Raw genomic sequence first — 18399 nt, 5'->3', positions numbered from 1 at the left:
GGTACTTTTTCGTTAAGTTTGATAAAATTGGAAAATGACAAAATGAAGAGTAAATGCGTGACTGTAAGTTCAGTGAATCAAGCTCAACTATTGCATAGTTTTTATTAAAAATTTTCTTGCGCTCCCCGATTTACCCTGATGGTTGGTGGAAAACTTTCGTGGGACCGGACCGACCACCCCCAGAGATGTGGCTACTGGGATTATCATTTTTTTTATTGAAAATTTTCTTACGGAAATTTTCCACCGACCATAAGAGTAAATCGAGAAGCGCACGCAGCAGCCAACCCAGATGCCCAGCATCCTTTATTACGATCCTCATTTGAAAGAAAATTCTTACAAATACGTCATAGCTAAGGATCAAATCGTAAGTGTCTGGGTGACAATCTGGATTGAGTCAATGTGATTATATGAGATTATCATTTTTTTTATTGAAAATTTTCTGTTAAAAGAGGAAACAGTAAAGTTCGCAACTAAAACATTAATCGAAAGTAAATGAAATAATTAATCAATATAAAAATTCGAAGAAAAATTATAAAACAGAAATAGTGACCAAATGAGTGGAATGAATAGACTAAGATTTCTGAGGGGGAAAAGCAAAAAACACAATGGATGAAAGCCTTTACACGACGACGAAGAAGGCCCCCTTCTAGCCGCTGGATCCGGTCATAGCCATTCGCTTGTCAACGGTTAGGATTAAATGGAGCTAGATCTAAGCGTTGGATTGAAGGCCTCTGGCCTTCACACAATCTGGATGGACCGACCCTTCACGCCAGCTTTATTCAGATTTTCTTTTAAGCAATTCAATCAAGCATGATTTTCAAACCCACAGTTCAGAGTTCGACAACAACAACAACATAACGTAGAAGCAAAAGTGCTCAAGTCTGGTACCAACTAGCGATGCAAATGACAGTGCAAATTAACAAGAGCAAGCAAATTACTAAGAAGCAACCACCAATGCTTAGAAGTCTTCTGGCTCCTCATCCTCCTCTTCACCCTCTGCGCCGACCTCCTCATAGTCCTTCTCAAGAGCAGCCAAATCCTCCCGGGCCTCAGAGAACTCCCCTTCTTCCATGCCTTCGCCGACGTACCAGTGGACGAACGCACGCTTGGCGTACATCAGGTCGAACTTGTGATCAATCCTTGAGAACACCTCAGCCACAGCAGTGTTGTTGCTGATCATGCATACAGCGCGCTGCACTTTAGCTAGATCACCTCCAGGAACCACAGTTGGTGCCTGATAGTTAATTCCACACTTGAATCCAGTAGGGCACCTTCAGAAGAAGAAGAAAAATCTCAAGGCACTCAATTTCAGATCATGGAATTTATTGCACTAAGGAGAAAGACTGAGGGTGTTTACCAATCAACAAATTGGACAGTTCTCTTCGTCTTGATGGTTGCAACAGCAGCATTCACATCCTTGGGCACAACGTCACCACGGTACATCAAACAACAAGCCATGTATTTGCCATGCCTGGGGTCACATTTTGCCATCATGTTTGATGGGTCGAACACTGCATTTGTAATTTCAGGGACAGAGAGTTGCTCATGGTATGCTTTTTCAGCAGAGATAACAGGCGCATAGGAAGAGAGCATAAAGTGGATTCTAGGATAGGGCACTAGGTTGGTCTGGAACTCGGTAATATCCACATTAATAGCTCCATCGAACCTCAGAGAAGTAGTTAAAGAGGATATGACCTGAGATATCAAGCGGTTCAAGTTGGTGTAGGTTGGCCTCTCAATATCTAGAGCTCTCCTGCAGATATCATAAATTGCTTCATTGTCTAGCAGAACTGCGACATCGGTGTGTTCGAGCAAGGAGTGAGTAGAAAGCACACTGTTATATGGCTCCACAACTGCTGTTGAAACCTACAACCATGAATATCACAGTTAAGTCCAATTTATTTTACAAAACAAAAATAGATGCACAGAACTTCACCTAGATGCACCATGCGCCAAACAAAAAAGACAATTTTGTGCAAGTTCCTAGGCAAACAAGGTATCTAATTGCACATGGCCAAATATCGGTGGGACCAACATGTCTACAGCTACCAATTTGTTTTCATTGATGCAAATGCAATTATGTGTTCTGATAGATCTTTTGAGATCTGTGTCGAATGTAAAATCTGCAATATTAGTACTCAGTAAATTATTATACAATTAAGAGAGGTTACATATTATAATTTTTCAACATATATCTACCTTTTGTTGTTCTTGACTTCTTCCAAATCAAACTCCTCAACAGATTCTAAAATCCACAGTGCAATCTTAGCAACATCTTGTTTTTTTTTTTTTGAAAACTAAGAATTTTTTATTTAAAGCTAATTAAGCTTTTGCCATATAATCTTCAGTGAACAAGAAACAGCCTACTATCAGGATGCTTCTTCAGCATATATATCCTAGTGATGCAAAAATTTTATATATTGTGGCAATAGTAAGCATTTTCCAAGAAATACCCAAATTACTATACTTTCATTACTAATTAGTAACTGAAATATGCCACTATCTACATGGGCAAAGGATGAGATTAAGCAAACAAGTCCAGATCGAGAAATTTAACTTGAATCGAGAGTAGACCAGCTTCAAAACTTTGTGTGTACCTGAGGTGAAGGATAAATGGTGAAACCAAGCTTTGACTTCTTTCCATAGTCCACCGACAAGCGCTCTAGCAGCAAAGAACCCAAACCAGATCCAGTTCCACCACCAACAGCATTGAAAACCAAAAATCCTTGCAAACCAGTGCAATTATCTGCTAATTTCCGAACTCGGTCAAGGCAGAGATCAACAATTTCCTTGCCAACTGTTGTTCATGCACACACATCAAGATCAATTCCAAACATAGTATCAGAAAATCAACTTCAACCATGATAAAAGACAGAGCCAGCACCTGTGTAGTGCCCCCGAGCAAAGTTATTTGCAGCATCCTCCTTCCCAGAGATGAGTTGCTCTGGGTGGAAGAGATGACGATAAGCTCCAGTCCTCACTTCATCAATCACTGTAGGCTCCAGATCTACAAAGATGGCCCTTGGGACATGCTTACCAGCACTGGTCTCACTGAAGAAGGTATTAAATGCATCTGTTGCAACTCCCACCGAAGTATCACTGAGGAAACAGTAAAAAAATAATTAAAAAAAAACATATCAGAAAAAACCAACCAGATAAAAATCAGAATTTTTCACAAGCAAACCAGGACGCTTTTATCACTGATTTAGTTGGTAGTAGGCATAGATAAATTCATTAAAGATATTTAATTCGTCAAAGATTGTTAAAGCTATCTAATCGCATGAGAGGTTTGATAAGGAATTAAGGAAAAAGGAACTATAGTTCTTAATTATTGAAGCTGAAATACAAACACAGATTAAGGTCTCCAACTCCAATTAATGAGATAATACTAACAAAGGCTTTGCTCAAACTAAACAAAATCATGATTCCTGAACTAAGCTTTAGGCTTTCTTTTCTAAAAAAAAAAAAAAAAGGAGATACCGTCGACAAAGAATGATGTGAAACAACTTTTTTTGCCAACTCCTGAAACCTCACTTTCTTCAAGTTGTAGACAACAAATATGTCTCCTAGGGCAGATCCGATACAAACGTCAGTAGATCACACACAAGTAAGCCAATCTGAGTTAATCAAGTGGACAAAAGATAGATCAAGAGCATTTTTCTCATTAAAGCCGGTCACACTTCGGCAGTACAAAAAAAAATAACCTCTGTAAATAACGTATAAGATCAAAGATCAAATAAGCAACTACAAACCCCAAACAATAAAGCAATTACAATACACTGAAAAGGACTAGCAATCAAAAACAAGGATAAGCTGCAAAAGACAGCTTCAATGGGATCCAACAGGAAACGCATGAAAAAAACGTGGCTAAAAAATATTTCCTCCCCTAGAAAAAAAATGCAAAGGACAGTTTTCCATCAGTGAAATCGAAGCGGAAAGAAGATCTAAGTGTGGTTAGGGTTCAAGACGAAACGAATCGAAGAGAAATACCTCGGCATCATGCCATCGGGCTGGATGCCGTGCTCGAGGCAGTAGAGCTCCCAGCAAGAGTTTCCGACCTGGATGCCGGCCTGACCAATGTGGACGCTTATGATCTCCCTCATCTTCTTCCTTTTCTGAAGTTCTACGGCGCTCGCTTGCAAAGGACGAGCTTTCCTTGCTGAGAAGGAGGAGAGAGGGCCGGGACCTCGGCGCCGATCTAGATCTGGGCGATGGACGGGGAAGAGAGAGAGAGAAGGGGTCAATTTATTGATAGCGGGGATGGGACGGGACGAGGGTGGGACCCATCCAGCGCAACCGCCGGCTGCAAGTCGTGGGCCGGTCACGTGTCCTGTTTCAGTTTCACCTGTGCCTTTTGCCGGCCTTTACGCATCTTTTTTTACCTAAAAAGACAAGTTAGTCTCTCAGAGGGCACATATGCGAAGGCACAAGTCTTGATTTATCGGATTCGGTTTTCAGTCTTAGGCGGATCCGATATGCTATCAGCCTGCCTGTCAAAAAGTCACGAGTTAAGAAGCGAAATTCAACGCGATCAGACGCGCAAAGGAAGAAAATATAGCTCTGGTCTCTCTTTTCGTCGCACTTCGAGCTTCCGATTGCTCTTCCTTTCGCCATGATCGAATCCTCCTTCCATCTCCTCGCCTTCCTCCTCGTGCTCTCCCCTGCCGCCTGCCTCGCACACCTCCGATCCGCCGCGCAGCCCCTCTGTCCTCGGTCGGACCTCGCCTTCCTCGGTCACCTCGAATTTCAATGTCTTCCTTCGATCGTCCTGTCTCCACCTGTCGAGGTACGCTGTCGCATGCTGGATACTTCCTTATACTATTCGTTTGGATGTTGCTATCCAAAGGTGGGCGTTTTCTTGCGGGAAGCTGGTGATCAGATTAATTAGGGTTTGATTATTCTTTGGACTGTTAGGTCTCCAGAAGAATCCTTTATGGCCATTTACTGGATTTCTTAAAATTTATATTTTATTGTTAGCTGTTTTGGTTTTGTAGTGAAATATGGTAATTAAGGCTTATTGTTTTGATTTTGATTGAAGAAAGGCATGCCTTATGTCTTGGTTTTCTGTATATGTTTGATTATTTCAGCTACATGGTGATGATTAAGTGTACGAAGGGCAAATTTTGATGCTTTTAATTAATTTGAGACAGTAGTGCCAATGATTACGGTATGAGAAACTGCTATTGATTTAAGTCCTACCTCTAAAAGCAGAAAACTGAAGGATGATAAATATGTGTTTCATTCGATACGAAGTGGGTTGCTGCCCTGTTGTAGTCGTTTAGCAGACTTTTTCTTTCTTTCTTTTTTTTAATCTAATCTTATGCTTTGATGGGATGCTAACTTTAGTAGCTTTCTCTTAACTTTGAAGTATGGTAGGCTTACTTTAAAGGGACTTGGTACCTATCTGTTGATTGATCTCTGATATTCCTCGTGGCGTGCTTCATATTTCCACTCTAAGATGAATCATTAGCATGCCCTTGTGATAAGATCAATGACATCTTTTGTGGACTATTTGACTCTGTGTGGCCTTTCACTTTGAACTTTAGCTATTACCTAGATTAATGTGTGCTATGAAGGGACAACGTTTGTGTCCATCTTTTGTCAATAGACAACAGGATACTAATTTAAGATATCTCCTGTCTATGCTGGTTTCTTTGTGGATTAACAGAATAACATTACTTATATATAATTTTCTCGTTATTATGGAAAAAAGGCCCATTATGTCACCTGAAAAGGAAAACTTGGGTATTAGTGGACAAAATGAACATGTGACTAATTTTATGTCGTTGTGTCATGTGTCTCTACCTTTTAGATTAAAGGCAGAAGTGTAAAAGATAATTGTATTAGTGTAATACATACATAAGGTGAATCATACTGTTGCCCGTTATCTAATAGAGTATGCAATGAGTATCATTCGGGTTGAGAATATTGAGGTAGATGGTAGATCAGAAAATTAAAAACTAGATGAAGGAAACTTATTTAGGTGATATGAAGCACATTAATGTAGATATTTAAAATATAGTTGTTGATTTTATTTTTTTGGAAAAGAATATGAAACCCCTTGAGCACCAAAAATATAGTTGTCAATATTTTGTGATTTTGCCTCAAAACTGCTGAATGGCAGAAAATAATATATATATATATATATATATATATATATATATATATATATATGGGCTGAATATATGGAATCTTTAGACATCATAATCGCCATTAATTTGCAAAAGAAAATTACAAATGCAGATCTTAGCGAAAAATGAAATTAACAGTGTCTTGAAGTTAATAGAGATTGGATCTATATAATTAACAAGAAAAAGGGCGGTCTAGTGCACAAAACTCCCACCAATGCGAGGTCCCGAGGAAGAGTCTATTGTACGCAGCCTTACCTTGCTTTGCAAGATATGGTTTCCGAGACTCAAACTCGTGACCTTCAAGTTACATGACAACAACTTTATCGTTGCACCAAAACTCCCCTTCATATAATTAACAAGAAAATGAAAGGAAAATATCTTGACACCCAATAACTTAGAACAAGCTCTCCATGTAAGCAATGGTAACTGGATAGTTGAGAGAATGAGGGAGTTGAAAAGAGTCGCTGCATTTTGACCATTATGATTAAGTGTTTGTATATGCAATTTGCAACGCCATGCTTTCTTTCGACTTGGCCATGTTGTAAGAACATTGTTTGATATTTATGCTTGTCCGTGGCATCTTTTTCTTTTGGATTGATTGTGAGATGATCTGTTTAATCATTTTTGAAGGTGAGTGGAGAGATGCTAGAGAAAGAACTTGGTTATGGCATGAAAAGTGCTTATTTTTCTGTTCTCTTCTATGCATCATGGTGTCCATTTTCACACAGCTGTCGACCTACTTTTGATGCTCTTAGCTCAATGTTTCCTCAAATAAAACACTTCTTAGTTGAAGAATCGTCAGTCATGCCCAGGTATGCTGCAGCAATTCTACTAGTTCGTTTTGCTCCAATCTTCATCAAGTTGCCCACATATTATTTATGAAACTAACCATTTCGTGTGATCGCTTTGATTTGTTGCTACCCAGTGTCTTCTCAAGATATGGTATTCACAGTTTTCCAGCTTTAATGTTGATAAATGGGACGACAAGGCTCCGGTATCAAGGGTCAAATGACCTAACTTCACTAGTATATTTCTACAAGAGAACTACAGGTACATTAGCTCAAGTTAGGAGAAGTCAAACTTCATAATAACTCCTTCAACGTAATTTTTTGGTGTAGGTCTGTCTAAGCATGGCCTCTTGTGAACATAGTGTGACATACCTTGACTACATAAAATCTGAAGTGCCATGATTTCAACTTTATATACTGAAACTTCCTTATTCTTTCTTTGCATTTTCTCTGCCTCATTTAATTTTAATTTCCAAATGTAAACTATTTTTAGCAGCTTAAACATGTAATAAATATATCCTTGCTATTTTTATACAGGTTTGGATCCGGTCATGCATCCGGAGATAGAACCAGCTGGTTCAGGAAGGGTTAGGACCCACGTACTCCAAGTTGAATCTGCAAGGGAGTTGATAACTAAGGAACCTTACTTGGCATTTAGTGTTCTTTTCATCTTTCTGAGAATGAGCATATGTTTCATCTCTGCGATATACACCCGTGTGAAAGCCTTTTGTGCCTCACACGCCTGGCATCTGAACTTGAGGTTTCTTTGTGAGTCGAGCCATATGTTGGAGCAGGTGCTGCATTTGGTCGATGTCAAAAGGTTATGGAGCAATCTTAAACTTTGCAATCGGACAAGGAACCTCCGAAAGGGTGCGAATAATGCACGGGTCTGGGCTTCTTCCCTTGCTTCTGTCTCCCTCGGTGAGTCATCTACTTCAAAACCAACCCTTACTGACCCACAATAATCTCTTTTGTTTTATGGTAATGTTCCCCATACATTTATAGAGCTATGATAGATAGGGATGCGGGATCATATGAGAAGCAAAATCCCATGTAAATTTTTTGGATATGTTGTATCGTATGTATACTGTATATGATTTCACTGCGGCCTTTCAACAAAATGCGATCTGTAGCTTTTCTGAGATGAATCTTGTTTGCTTGTACTTTTTTTGTGATCTGAAAAATTGTTGATGATACGAGTGTCGCAGCTGAGTATTGTGTATGGTTTTTGGCAAATTTTTGTAGTAAATCATGAGGTACTGTCAAAATATTCAAATCATGCACCTCATATGCCTCGCTACCCTACAGTCACTGTTTTGTGTCTAGAGTTCAAAAGTGATTTATGAGTTGCCTTATCTTGTTGTATCTGAATTATTGTGGTAAAATTTGTTTTTCCTCTAAAAGAATATGTTTTGAGCTATCAAATTGATTTCAGTATTGAAGAAATGAAGAAAAAAATTTAGGGGTCCCTAAATTTTTTGCATCGTTACCCACAATTGATTGGTAAGTTTAAGGAAAGACAACATGTCAAGAAGATTATTGATGATGAATTAAAACAACTGATCAGACTGACCTAGGATCAGTTAAAGGAAGAAGATTCTTGATGATGAATCATACACAGGATGAGCAATTTTCCAAGTTGAATTCCTATGAGCAATTGGAGTTTCTGCCAGGACCTCCGTAGTAGAAGTAGTACCCCCATTGACCACCATTACTGGTCTGCACATCGTAGCAGCTTGGTTGCTCGGTGAAGGTGGCAATATCGGTTGGATCCCTCAAGGTGTTGGATTCATCAACTATTTGGATGTTCCTAAAGTAGCTGGACTTGCGAAAGCCTTCTCCAGGGAAGTGGCCACTGCCCATGGCAGTGGAAGTGTGAGCACCGCCTGGTTCAGAGTTCACAACTTCCCCTCCCCACTCGATCATGGAGGCGCCGTCTGCTAGGTAGGAGAAGAGGAAGGAAGGCCAGTAACCTAGCACATGGCCATTCCCAAATTGCATCCACCAATGGCCTTCTGTTGGATCCTGTTTCAGAAATCAAATCATCTCAAACTAGACTAGTAGAACAATTCTTATTCAGTGAGCTTTTTGAAGATGGCACATTTTTACCTTCCAGACAAGTATACTGATATCATATTGGGAGCCTTCATATCTCGAAATAGGGTAGATAGTTGCACCCATTGCAATCTCACTGTTGGTTTGAATGAATCCAGAACATAGCAAATTGTAGCAACCTGTTGCTCGATAAGAGTCACTCTGCAAGTTTGAAATACAATGTCAGAAGATCTGGTTTACCTGATACAGAAACAAACTCAGAAGATATCGGTCCAATTTGCATTCATAGGATGAACTTCAAAGGTTGGCGGCAACTTACAGTCCAGTAAGTGAAGAGTCTTGTGTTGTCATCGCCATAAAGATCAGGGCTCACCTGATCAATCGTCCACGCAAACAGAAAAACTCAATGCCTGGAGACAAATTGTTCGATCAAATTACAGCAGAATTAAGGAAGAATACCTGCCAACCAGCTTCGATGCTATTGAGATCTTCCCCAAAGGAGCCCCCCAGAATCCAAATCTGAGACAGGCTGAACTCGTTGCCCTGCGCAATCCTTGGCTCCCACACATTAATGGTGGCCTTCGCTCCATAATAAGCATCCCCCTCCACATAAGCAATTGCATGCTAACAAGAAGACTCCTCGAACACATAGCAGATCAGAGAAAGAATCAAATTTTTTTGCATTTTTAGTTGGTTATACTTATACCTGGTGGCCATTGTCGTTGAGGAGGTCAGGTTCAGCAGAGAGTGGATTAGCGGTGCTCCTGTGCTGTTTCCTGCCATAATTTTCCACGGAATTGGCTCTCAGCAGATCATCCTTCTTTGTTCTTCTGATGGGGATGGTATTCTCAGGGCACCTGCCGTTTTTGTGCCAGAGCTGGAATTGGAGTGGCAATTTCCTCTTCGAAGCAAACTTGCTCTCATAAAAAAGACGGCCTTCTGGATGAAATGTTGGCCTCATCTGTTGAGATTCTCAGAGTCTCAATGGAATGGAGAATGGATTTGGGAGGAGGAGAAGAAGAAGAAGAAATCACTAAACCTGGACGGTGTGGTTCTTGAGCAAGGGGTGATCAAAGGCTGGTTGTTTCGAGATGTGTACGCAGTCTATGATGTCTCCATCTGGGCTCTGCAGGCACAGGAACGAGTTCTCGAAAAATTAGGGTTATGATTGTTGGGTACTCAAATGGCCGAAATTGGGGCAGCAGCAGAAGAAAAAACGATGAAATCATCGGAGAAAGAACAAAATTGAGTCGAGATAATCTTGAAAAAGGTTGAACAGAGGAATCATGGAAGGAAGTTTGAGATTGAAATTTGAAACGCACCAAAATCTAATCATTAGTATCCTGTTAAAAAAGGAGTGAACCTTGATGCTCTTGACGGCCTGCTTGTTGAGCTTCTTGAGATGCCGCTGCACCTCCGCCCTCCTCGTTGTCACCGCCGCCGCCGCTTCCGTGCACGATAAGGACACCATCGCCACCGCCAGCAACCACGCCGCCCGGCGACTCGCGGTAAAGTGCGGCGGCATTCCTCCTTTTCCACCTCGACCTCTGCTCTCGCTTCTCTCCTGCAGTAAAAAGGAAAAGGCAAATGCTGCTTCCTTAAAAATTTAACTCCTTTTAGGGAACTCTTTTCCCCCTCACTCTCTCTAATTCCCCCACACTCCACCCACCCTCCGTTCTTTAGCGCTAACGTGGGCCGCCAACACGCTAGCTTCATCCACCGTCGTTTATGCCATGGCTATCTGGAATGCAAACAAAAGCAACTTCTTCTGTCCGATTAATTATCTCTTGCGCAGTAGTGGTAGTGTGCGGGAGATAGTGGATAAGAAACGAATGCCTTACTTTACAACTCGCTCTTTGTCTTCTTCTCCTTCTACGATTGTCTCTCTTCTCCTCCTGTTTGCGCTGCTCTCGTCTCTCCTTTTACCGCCGCATCATGGGAACGACCGAACACTCACTCCGTGGGTGGAGATGGACCGAAGTGGAGTGCGGAACGCTGGTGCATGGTGCAGTGCGACGGCGACGGGAGTTGGGAGCGCGAATCTAAGACGGCCTGCGAATGTGGAGGCGCACGTCAGCTTCTGCATGCTGGTCGAAACTGACACGCGCACGAACAGCGATGTATCTGCTCGAATTCAAGTTCTGCTTATCGCCATATCATAAAGACTAATTCCGCTGCCCTTGTCACTCCATCTCTTTCAACTGGGAGCCCAAATTGCTTTACTGCTTTCTTCAACACCTTGTTCTGCAATTAGGTGGATCTTAAACGGCTGCCAAAGAGGGTGATGCTGACTCAAGTAGTTAGAGATTATTAGATTGGCATATGATGTGCATATATTGACATCTTAAGCAAAAGCTTGACTGTTGAACTCGGTGTCCCAGGATAATGATGCTGCGGTAGGACATTTAAGTTGTCAAAACCGGATTGATCACTCCAGAAATAGTCAACGAAGCTAACTTAGATTTATTATTATTATTTTTTTTATGTTGAACTTGTTAAAGGTGGGAGACTTTCATTTTTTTATCACTCTGATGCCAAGCAAAGTGCATTTCTAATTCTGATTTTTATTTACTTTCACCCTGGTGCTGTTTCATTCCTCATGAGTTCCTAAAGCTTAGCTCATGAAGCCTGAACGGTAAGTCTTCCTCGAGTTCTGATTGTACAAGCAAATTCCAATAAACAAATTGAGATCATCTGTAAGCAAACGCTCTTGTACAAGTAAATCTACACAAAAAATTTACAGAGACAACCACTGAACAGCAATACAACAGGCCATGGCTTTTTTGTTCTTTCTTCAATACGTCTTCATTCTTTCACTCGTTTTCAGCAATGTAGTTCGGAAGCTCGCCCTGGCAGAGGTATTCGTCGCACTGGGAAGCAGATTCCCAGCCCCTGCGAAGTCTGATGATATCTTCAGTGAATGTCGAACCTGATGCGCCTATGAATACTGATGACATGGCACAAATTGTCTTGTCCAGCATGGCCTCAACCTGCAGGAATAGCTCACTGTAAAAGTGTCTGTAACTTTCACCCCCCAAGTTTCACGTTTGAAATTTTCGAGCAAAAAATGTTTACCTGACCATCTCCCCCAAGTCGATTTCGGTATAAAAGAGCATCCCATTTTTCAGCACTGTTATGACTTGGCCTCTTGACTAGTGGGATTTGCTTGTCGCCTAATACAACCAAGGACTGGAGAAGATTTGTTTCGCTTTCAGCTGCATCTGTAGATAGATAAATAACTGGAGCATTGGCTTTCTCAGCAACACGCAATATGCACTCTGCGGCTTGCGGAATGGGGAAAAAGCAGCTTTCCTTCTTAGCATTGCTGCAGATAGATGTCAACAGATCACAACTGTCTTCTCTTTCAGTAAACAACAATCAAGAAAAAAATGTGTTATCTGTGTTCCGGCTAGGTTTGCATGACATACGAAACAAATTTTTAGCGTACAATGAGAAAAATACTTGAATTGGTCAGTGAAAACATGCTTTTGATTGGAAAAATATGGGAATTTATGGGATGATACAGTGAAGGATGATCGAAACTATCACAAATCAACAAGTGTGACCCTTACAATATAGATTAAAGATTACGTCTCGAACATAGTCAGGTACACGCTTCCAATGTTAAAGATTTAACTTATTATTATACCAGTTCTTATCTATAATATGTCATCCAAGTACAGATACACATTATGATAAACTTGAGTCTTGGGTGAGCAATAAGGCTGCATTAGTTTGATTTATTTAATTTATCTCTTTAGTAATGATTTTTGTACTTAACAAGGCTAAGTTATAATCCACATTATAAGACATTGAACCTTGGGCTAAACAGATAGGGAAACCTATATAACAAGCTGCAACTGTGCATCCATAGCCTAGATGACCCAAAAGAAAGACACTGGCAGATACGTCATTGCATCCAGCTATAAGTTAAGCTAACTTAGTTGCCTAGTGACTGACTGACCATGGCAAGGTAGTGCTGATGGATAATATACTCATTTAGTATCATAATGGTAAGAGAGGAGATGATCCATTAGTTGAAGTGATTAAGGAGCTCCAGCACTCAATAAGTCGTTTGGGTTGGTTAATTGGTGAAAACTGCAAGGTAATGTGTCATGGTTCCAATGGAAGGATCTAACAGGGTCGAGTCAAGATTGGGCTTCTAAGTTATTTGCATCTTCCAAAGAATTGTTAATCAACCTCTAGGAGAAAGGAACATCAGAATTTACTTGACCAATCATCCAGAATTTGCATACAATGGGATCTTTTAGATACTCTCCACTATGGCATCATTTGTACAGTATGTTTCAATTGCTGGGAAGTATTCCTTGCCTTCTAAAAGTCAATAATCAAAATGCCATGCGATCATCTCTCAATTTAACAACTGATAAGTTGCTGGAAATCAAACAAGCAGTCTGCAGCATGAAGAAAAAAGGAGCATGATGGAACAAAGTAGATCATTGAACTGAAAGAAAGACTGATTTCTCCTAAGAAAGAAGGAACTTGAGAACTTCATGTAATGCATCATGGAAATTGAGAGAGAACAGTGTAAAAGACACCATATAAAAAGAATTCTAGCATAATAGTCTGACTAAAATAATATAAACACCCATATAACAATAACCACTAACACTCGTCACATGGAGGATAGATATTGATCAATATCAAATTTAGTTATGAAAATGAAGAGACCAATGATGAAGAATTGCAGGGGAAAAGAAGTGGACCCTGTACTGAATAATAAAACCAATTTGCCTCGTTTTCATGTTCTGATTGAATTCATTCCAGTTATGATCAAAGGAGAAGGTTATTCTTTTTACCAAACATATGTGGATCAAATCATGATCTTATAATTTTATTGTAAGATAAGAACAAAAAATCTTTCTCAATGAGTCTCTTTTTGCCTCTTATTTTTTGAGAATTAGGAAGACCCTTTTTGAGTTTAACTTACAAAACATACTGTTGATATAATGGGGAGATAATACCAGAAGAGAGAGGACATAAGTTCTGAAATAACTCAGATAAGGAGAATACGTAAAGACAGAATTGGAGTTCAGACATCTAGAAAAAAAAATTCATACTAAAAGGCATTGTTAGGGTTAAAAAAATGTTGCAGGCAAAAATGAGATCGGGATTACCCATCTACTTCGAGAGAGGCAAAACGACACGACAAGAGTCCTAATTTTTTATTTTACTCAGAGAAAAAGATGGCAGGAGAGGCAATGTAAAAGCCAGAAATCAACTATGAGAGCAGAGAGATGTTGTAAGAGACAAGATACCTGCAATAATGCACACAATATACTAAAAGATGGAAGGAAAATTAGAAAGATGATAAAGAAGAAATCTGCAGGAGATGAAGTATGTTAAAGGTTCGTAACTTCCTTTATTTCAACAGCGTGTCCTCATTTCTAAGAATATGTAATTTATTTTTCACTTTTCTCTGTTGTGTACCCTCATTTTTTTCTTAAAAAAATTACATTCTTTTTCAAAGATGTCCAATTAATGTTCTTTATTGATTCTCCCTTTTGATCTCCTTTTTTATTACTCTCAGCTCTTTTTTAAAACTGTTATTCCTTTCTTCTGTCCCTTCTTTCAATTTTTTTGCTAGATTGGACCCATTGTGGTTGGGCCTGAACTTGTTAGGCCAATACAAGAGACACTGAGGTTAAACAGGCAAGTTATGGAGGTTGTGGCATACTGTGGTCAAGGCAGAATTGCAAGTGGAGAGATGGAACTATAGAAGGATGCAGAGGAGGAAAAAGTGAATCTTTGGACGACTGTATGGACCAGGATGGAATGGAGGCCGACACAAGAGATGAGGCTCTGATGTTTAATAACATGAACTGTAGGTCAATGAACCTTTTGGTATCATTATTATGATAAAATGTCGAGATGAGCTTGTCTCTGCATTTCCATGGTGGCAAAGGTGTAGCGGGCATGATGATCCTAGGTAAGAGAGCTCAAGTTGATTGTACTTAGCAAAGAAAGTGAGGTTTAGCGCTATGTTTATGGAGAGTGTCCTTACCCACCCAAATGTGATAACTAACCATTACCCTGCTAAGCCCAACCATTGACCCTAAATGCCCAAACTCAAGTTAGTCGTAGCTATCTCATTTAAGCTGATAAATCGCCCAACACTCACTATGTCAGACTAAACTAATGTATGTCTCTGTAAGCCATGCATATCTCCTTGGTTGCAACTTGACATCCCTACATGATATAAATAATCTATAGTTCAAAACCATCTCTAATTGAACATATGATATGAGGCCTAATGGTGGCTTCGCCATAACACAAATAACTGTTTCCAACACTTCCCCATCCTAATACCAATTGTCATAACCTACAAGATGAGTAACCTATTAATTTGTCAGGCTCAATTACTGGCTAAAGATACATGAGCCTAAGTTAATAACAGATCACCATCTAGGATTATGAACCATTTATTAGTTCATAACTTACCATGTACTACTAAACAAGGGTGTTATAAAGATATTTAAAGGAAAGGAGATACAGGAGAGTGAAAAGGCTTTGCATAATTCAATGCGATAAAGGGATGAGGAGAGATAGCAATAGGCTATAAAGAATTGAGAGTGTAAGAACACTATGTGAAACATATATTCACAACTAATATAACATCTGATGACCTAATAACCAATGTGGGACAAATACTATACATTGTTACACATATAACCATTAACTCTAACAGTGGAAAGTACTATGCATTGAGCATCAGTTAGTTGGATAGTACACATTACCATCGATCATCAACTTTCATAATGACTACAATTTACCAAATTCTCTTAAGTGGCATTGATGAAAGATTATCAATTATTAGTGCACCAATTCAGTTACTTAGGCAAGAGAAATTAATTGCATAACATGTATCCGAAGCTCGAAAAATATATCATATGAAGAAATCAGAAGTGGAGAAGCGACAGCTTACCAAAATTTCAAGAACCCATGTCGACGAAAATGAAGGGCAATGAAATTGTTCCCTAAGAAAGTTTGCACAAACCGTTGTGCTGTGAGATAAATGTGCCGACTTGGCTGAATCACTGTCTTGCATTTGTGAGCAAGTGGTCCTCCTGGCTGCATCACCCATTCTTCCTCCACATCAGCATAGAACATATCTCCGATAGCAATCACCTCATCATTTGATGAAAATTTGGGCATTATGTCGCCAATGACCCTCTTCTTTTGTGTCTTCAACTTGGCATCCTCAGGCCAAGCAGCCTCAACCTTAGCAAGAGAAAGCCCCAGGTTCCGCAACCTTTTTATGTGCTCCTCATCCAGAAAGCAAGGTGGCGAAGCAATGTAGCATATAAACCTATCGATCTTCATCTTATTCTTTTTCATATCAGCAAACTCGTCGAATGAGATCACCACCTTCCTCCCAAAGCACTCATTAATGTGGTTGATATCCAAGACGCGATCATACTGGTAATCGGCCTTCGCGCTCGGGAGCACCAGCACTCGGTGGAGAAGCGCCGCAAAGAACATGTGCTTCTCCAAGCAGATCAAGTGATTGGACATCTGGCCTGACAAACAGATCGCAAACAAAAACCTATCTTTCTTCGGATTCCATTCGATTGTTCTTCTTTCCGCAGGCTTGTCCACCTTCCTGCACACGCCGACGCCAGGGCCAGCTAAGTCGAAGCCCACATTCTCATCCGATGCCTCAGAGGAGAGATTTCCGAACCGGTGAGAAGAAAGCAGAGCATTCTGGATCTCCTTGTTCAGCTTGATCTGATGGACGAGGGCAGATCTGATCTCATCGAGGGTGGGAGAGGAAATCGGAGCCTTTGTTTGATCTACCTTGACGGCGGATGTGGAATTGGGTGCCGATGTTGAATTCGGAGACACGAACGGAGGAGGGGGAGAAGGAGCAGCGCCGGAAGAGCGAGTGAAATTCCAAAGCCTGAAGAGCTCTATTTGCTGGTTCTTGAGGAGATAGAGGGCGCGGAGCTCGGCCTCCCGCATGCGGTCGCCGCCAGATGAGGAGAACGAGGAGGTGGCGACCGGGACGAAGGATACGCCGCGGAAGAGACGACCGAGGTCGAGCGAGAAGAAGAGGAGAACGAGAACTAGGGGGAGGGAGAACGCGAGAAGGAAGGACTTGCTGGACCACAACCGGCGGCCGACGCGGGTAGGGAGGGAGGAGGCGATCCCAAATACGGAGGAGGAGGGAGACGAACGGCGGAGAGGGAGGGGCTTCGCTTCGTTCTGCGGGACGAGGTTCCGTCGTTCCTCCTCGTCCTCATCGGAGGAGTGGGAGGGGGAGGCGGGGAGCGAGTCCGTCCTCACCATAGAAAAGCCGGCGAAGATAAAAACAGGGGAATGCGAGAAGGATCAAATGAGGAGGAGGAGGAGAACGGCGGTGTCGAAGAGGAAAGCGAGGGAAAGCGATGCCACAACCGATGCCGGTGAAGTGTTCGATGGTTTTACACAGTAACGAGTAAAAAGTGGGAAAAAGCATGGAATACAATATTACTAATTATTACCATGAGAATGAAAGCGAATTGATTTTTCTTTGTTATCTTCTTGCCTTTTATCACACAAATTGATAAAAAAAAATTACAATTTTTTACTCTGTTTAATTTAAATTATAATTCTTTTATTCTGCAATAAAGATGGAATCGATTAATCAATCTGAATATCCACCTTAATAATCTACCACTTCAATAATATGGATCTCGCCGAAGAAGAGCATAAGGAAAGGAAACTGGGCGATGAGGTTAGTAGCGTGTTGGGAATTTTTGACATGTCCATTACGACGCTCAAGTTGGTAGAAAAAAAAAAGATGAAAAATGAAATGTATGAAGTAGCTAGAAGAATTTCAGAGACACTTTTCATACCTATGGAGGGGATTATATATTTACAAGAAGGAACCTTCCTGCTAACATAAAGTCAAATTATTATTGTATATGAGAAACAGATTTTGTGAGTTACTAACAAATGAACCTGTAATGTAGCATTTAAAGGACCGAGTCTATAAACCTCGTAGCCGCCCTATGGCTCGATCGTGCTGATTATTTTTGCTTTTTAGTTGTAGGTAGAGACATGAAAGGATTTAGGGAACCAAACCTAACAACCTAGTAACCGTTCTGATCTTTTGGCAGAACTCGCATGTTAGTTATTTTTGTCGTCTTCTAATGCTGGGATGGTTGAGAGCGAACAAGTCGGAGTCAAGCAGAGTGGTCGAGCTTGCTGAGGGCGAGAGACCGAGACAGTTGAGGTCGAAATGGCCGAGAGCGAGGCCGAGTAGCTGAAATGATTGAGGTCGGACTGACCCGAGACCGAGTGGCCAAGATAGTTGAGATCGGACTGGCCGAGAGCGGGGTCAAGTGGTTGAGACGATTGAGATCGGACTGGTCGAGAGCGGGGACGAGTGACCGAGATGATTGAGGTCGGACTGGTTGAGA

At 40.9% G+C, this 18399-nt stretch overlaps 4 protein-coding genes across 4 annotated transcripts; 1 reads left to right on the top strand and 3 right to left on the bottom strand.

Moving 5' to 3' along the window:
* Positions 1 to 774: 774 nt before the first annotated feature.
* LOC141832952 (tubulin alpha-5 chain-like) lies at positions 775 to 4208 on the bottom strand. Its single transcript, XM_074720319.1, has 5 exons — positions 3991 to 4208; positions 2885 to 3099; positions 2598 to 2797; positions 1358 to 1866; positions 775 to 1271 (listed from the first exon to the last, which is right to left on the bottom strand). The coding sequence occupies exons 1-5, from the start codon at positions 4101 to 4103 to the stop codon at positions 959 to 961; spliced, it is 1350 nt and encodes a 449-aa protein (XP_074576420.1). The 5' UTR covers positions 4104 to 4208; the 3' UTR covers positions 775 to 958.
* Positions 4209 to 4522: 314 nt separating this feature from the next.
* Positions 4523 to 8060, top strand: LOC141833263 (5'-adenylylsulfate reductase-like 5). Its single transcript, XM_074720663.1, has 4 exons — positions 4523 to 4786; positions 6762 to 6943; positions 7057 to 7181; positions 7457 to 8060. The coding sequence occupies exons 1-4, from the start codon at positions 4613 to 4615 to the stop codon at positions 7882 to 7884; spliced, it is 909 nt and encodes a 302-aa protein (XP_074576764.1). The 5' UTR covers positions 4523 to 4612; the 3' UTR covers positions 7885 to 8060.
* A 328-nt stretch (positions 8061 to 8388) lies between these two features.
* LOC141832958 (protein neprosin-like) lies at positions 8389 to 10526 on the bottom strand. Its single transcript, XM_074720324.1, has 7 exons — positions 10338 to 10526; positions 10014 to 10100; positions 9681 to 9935; positions 9434 to 9598; positions 9294 to 9347; positions 9029 to 9175; positions 8389 to 8944 (listed from the first exon to the last, which is right to left on the bottom strand). Exons 1-7 carry the CDS (start codon positions 10497 to 10499, stop codon positions 8567 to 8569), a joined length of 1248 nt encoding a protein of 415 aa, XP_074576425.1. The 5' UTR covers positions 10500 to 10526; the 3' UTR covers positions 8389 to 8566.
* A 1033-nt stretch (positions 10527 to 11559) lies between these two features.
* LOC141833314 (O-fucosyltransferase 36-like) lies at positions 11560 to 17386 on the bottom strand. Its single transcript, XM_074720723.1, has 3 exons — positions 15921 to 17386; positions 12050 to 12299; positions 11560 to 11964 (listed from the first exon to the last, which is right to left on the bottom strand). Exons 1-3 carry the CDS (start codon positions 17282 to 17284, stop codon positions 11788 to 11790), a joined length of 1791 nt encoding a protein of 596 aa, XP_074576824.1. The 5' UTR covers positions 17285 to 17386; the 3' UTR covers positions 11560 to 11787.
* Positions 17387 to 18399: the final 1013 nt, after the last annotated feature.

Source organism: Curcuma longa, chromosome 8 (assembly GCF_044706935.1).
Source record: "Curcuma longa cultivar G26 ecotype Majalengka, Jawa Barat chromosome 8, ITB_CL_G26_1.1, whole genome shotgun sequence".
Lineage (NCBI taxonomy): Eukaryota > Viridiplantae > Streptophyta > Magnoliopsida > Zingiberales > Zingiberaceae > Curcuma > Curcuma longa.
Note: the sequence above shows the minus strand (reverse complement) of the source record. Positions and strands in the feature narration are given on the sequence as shown.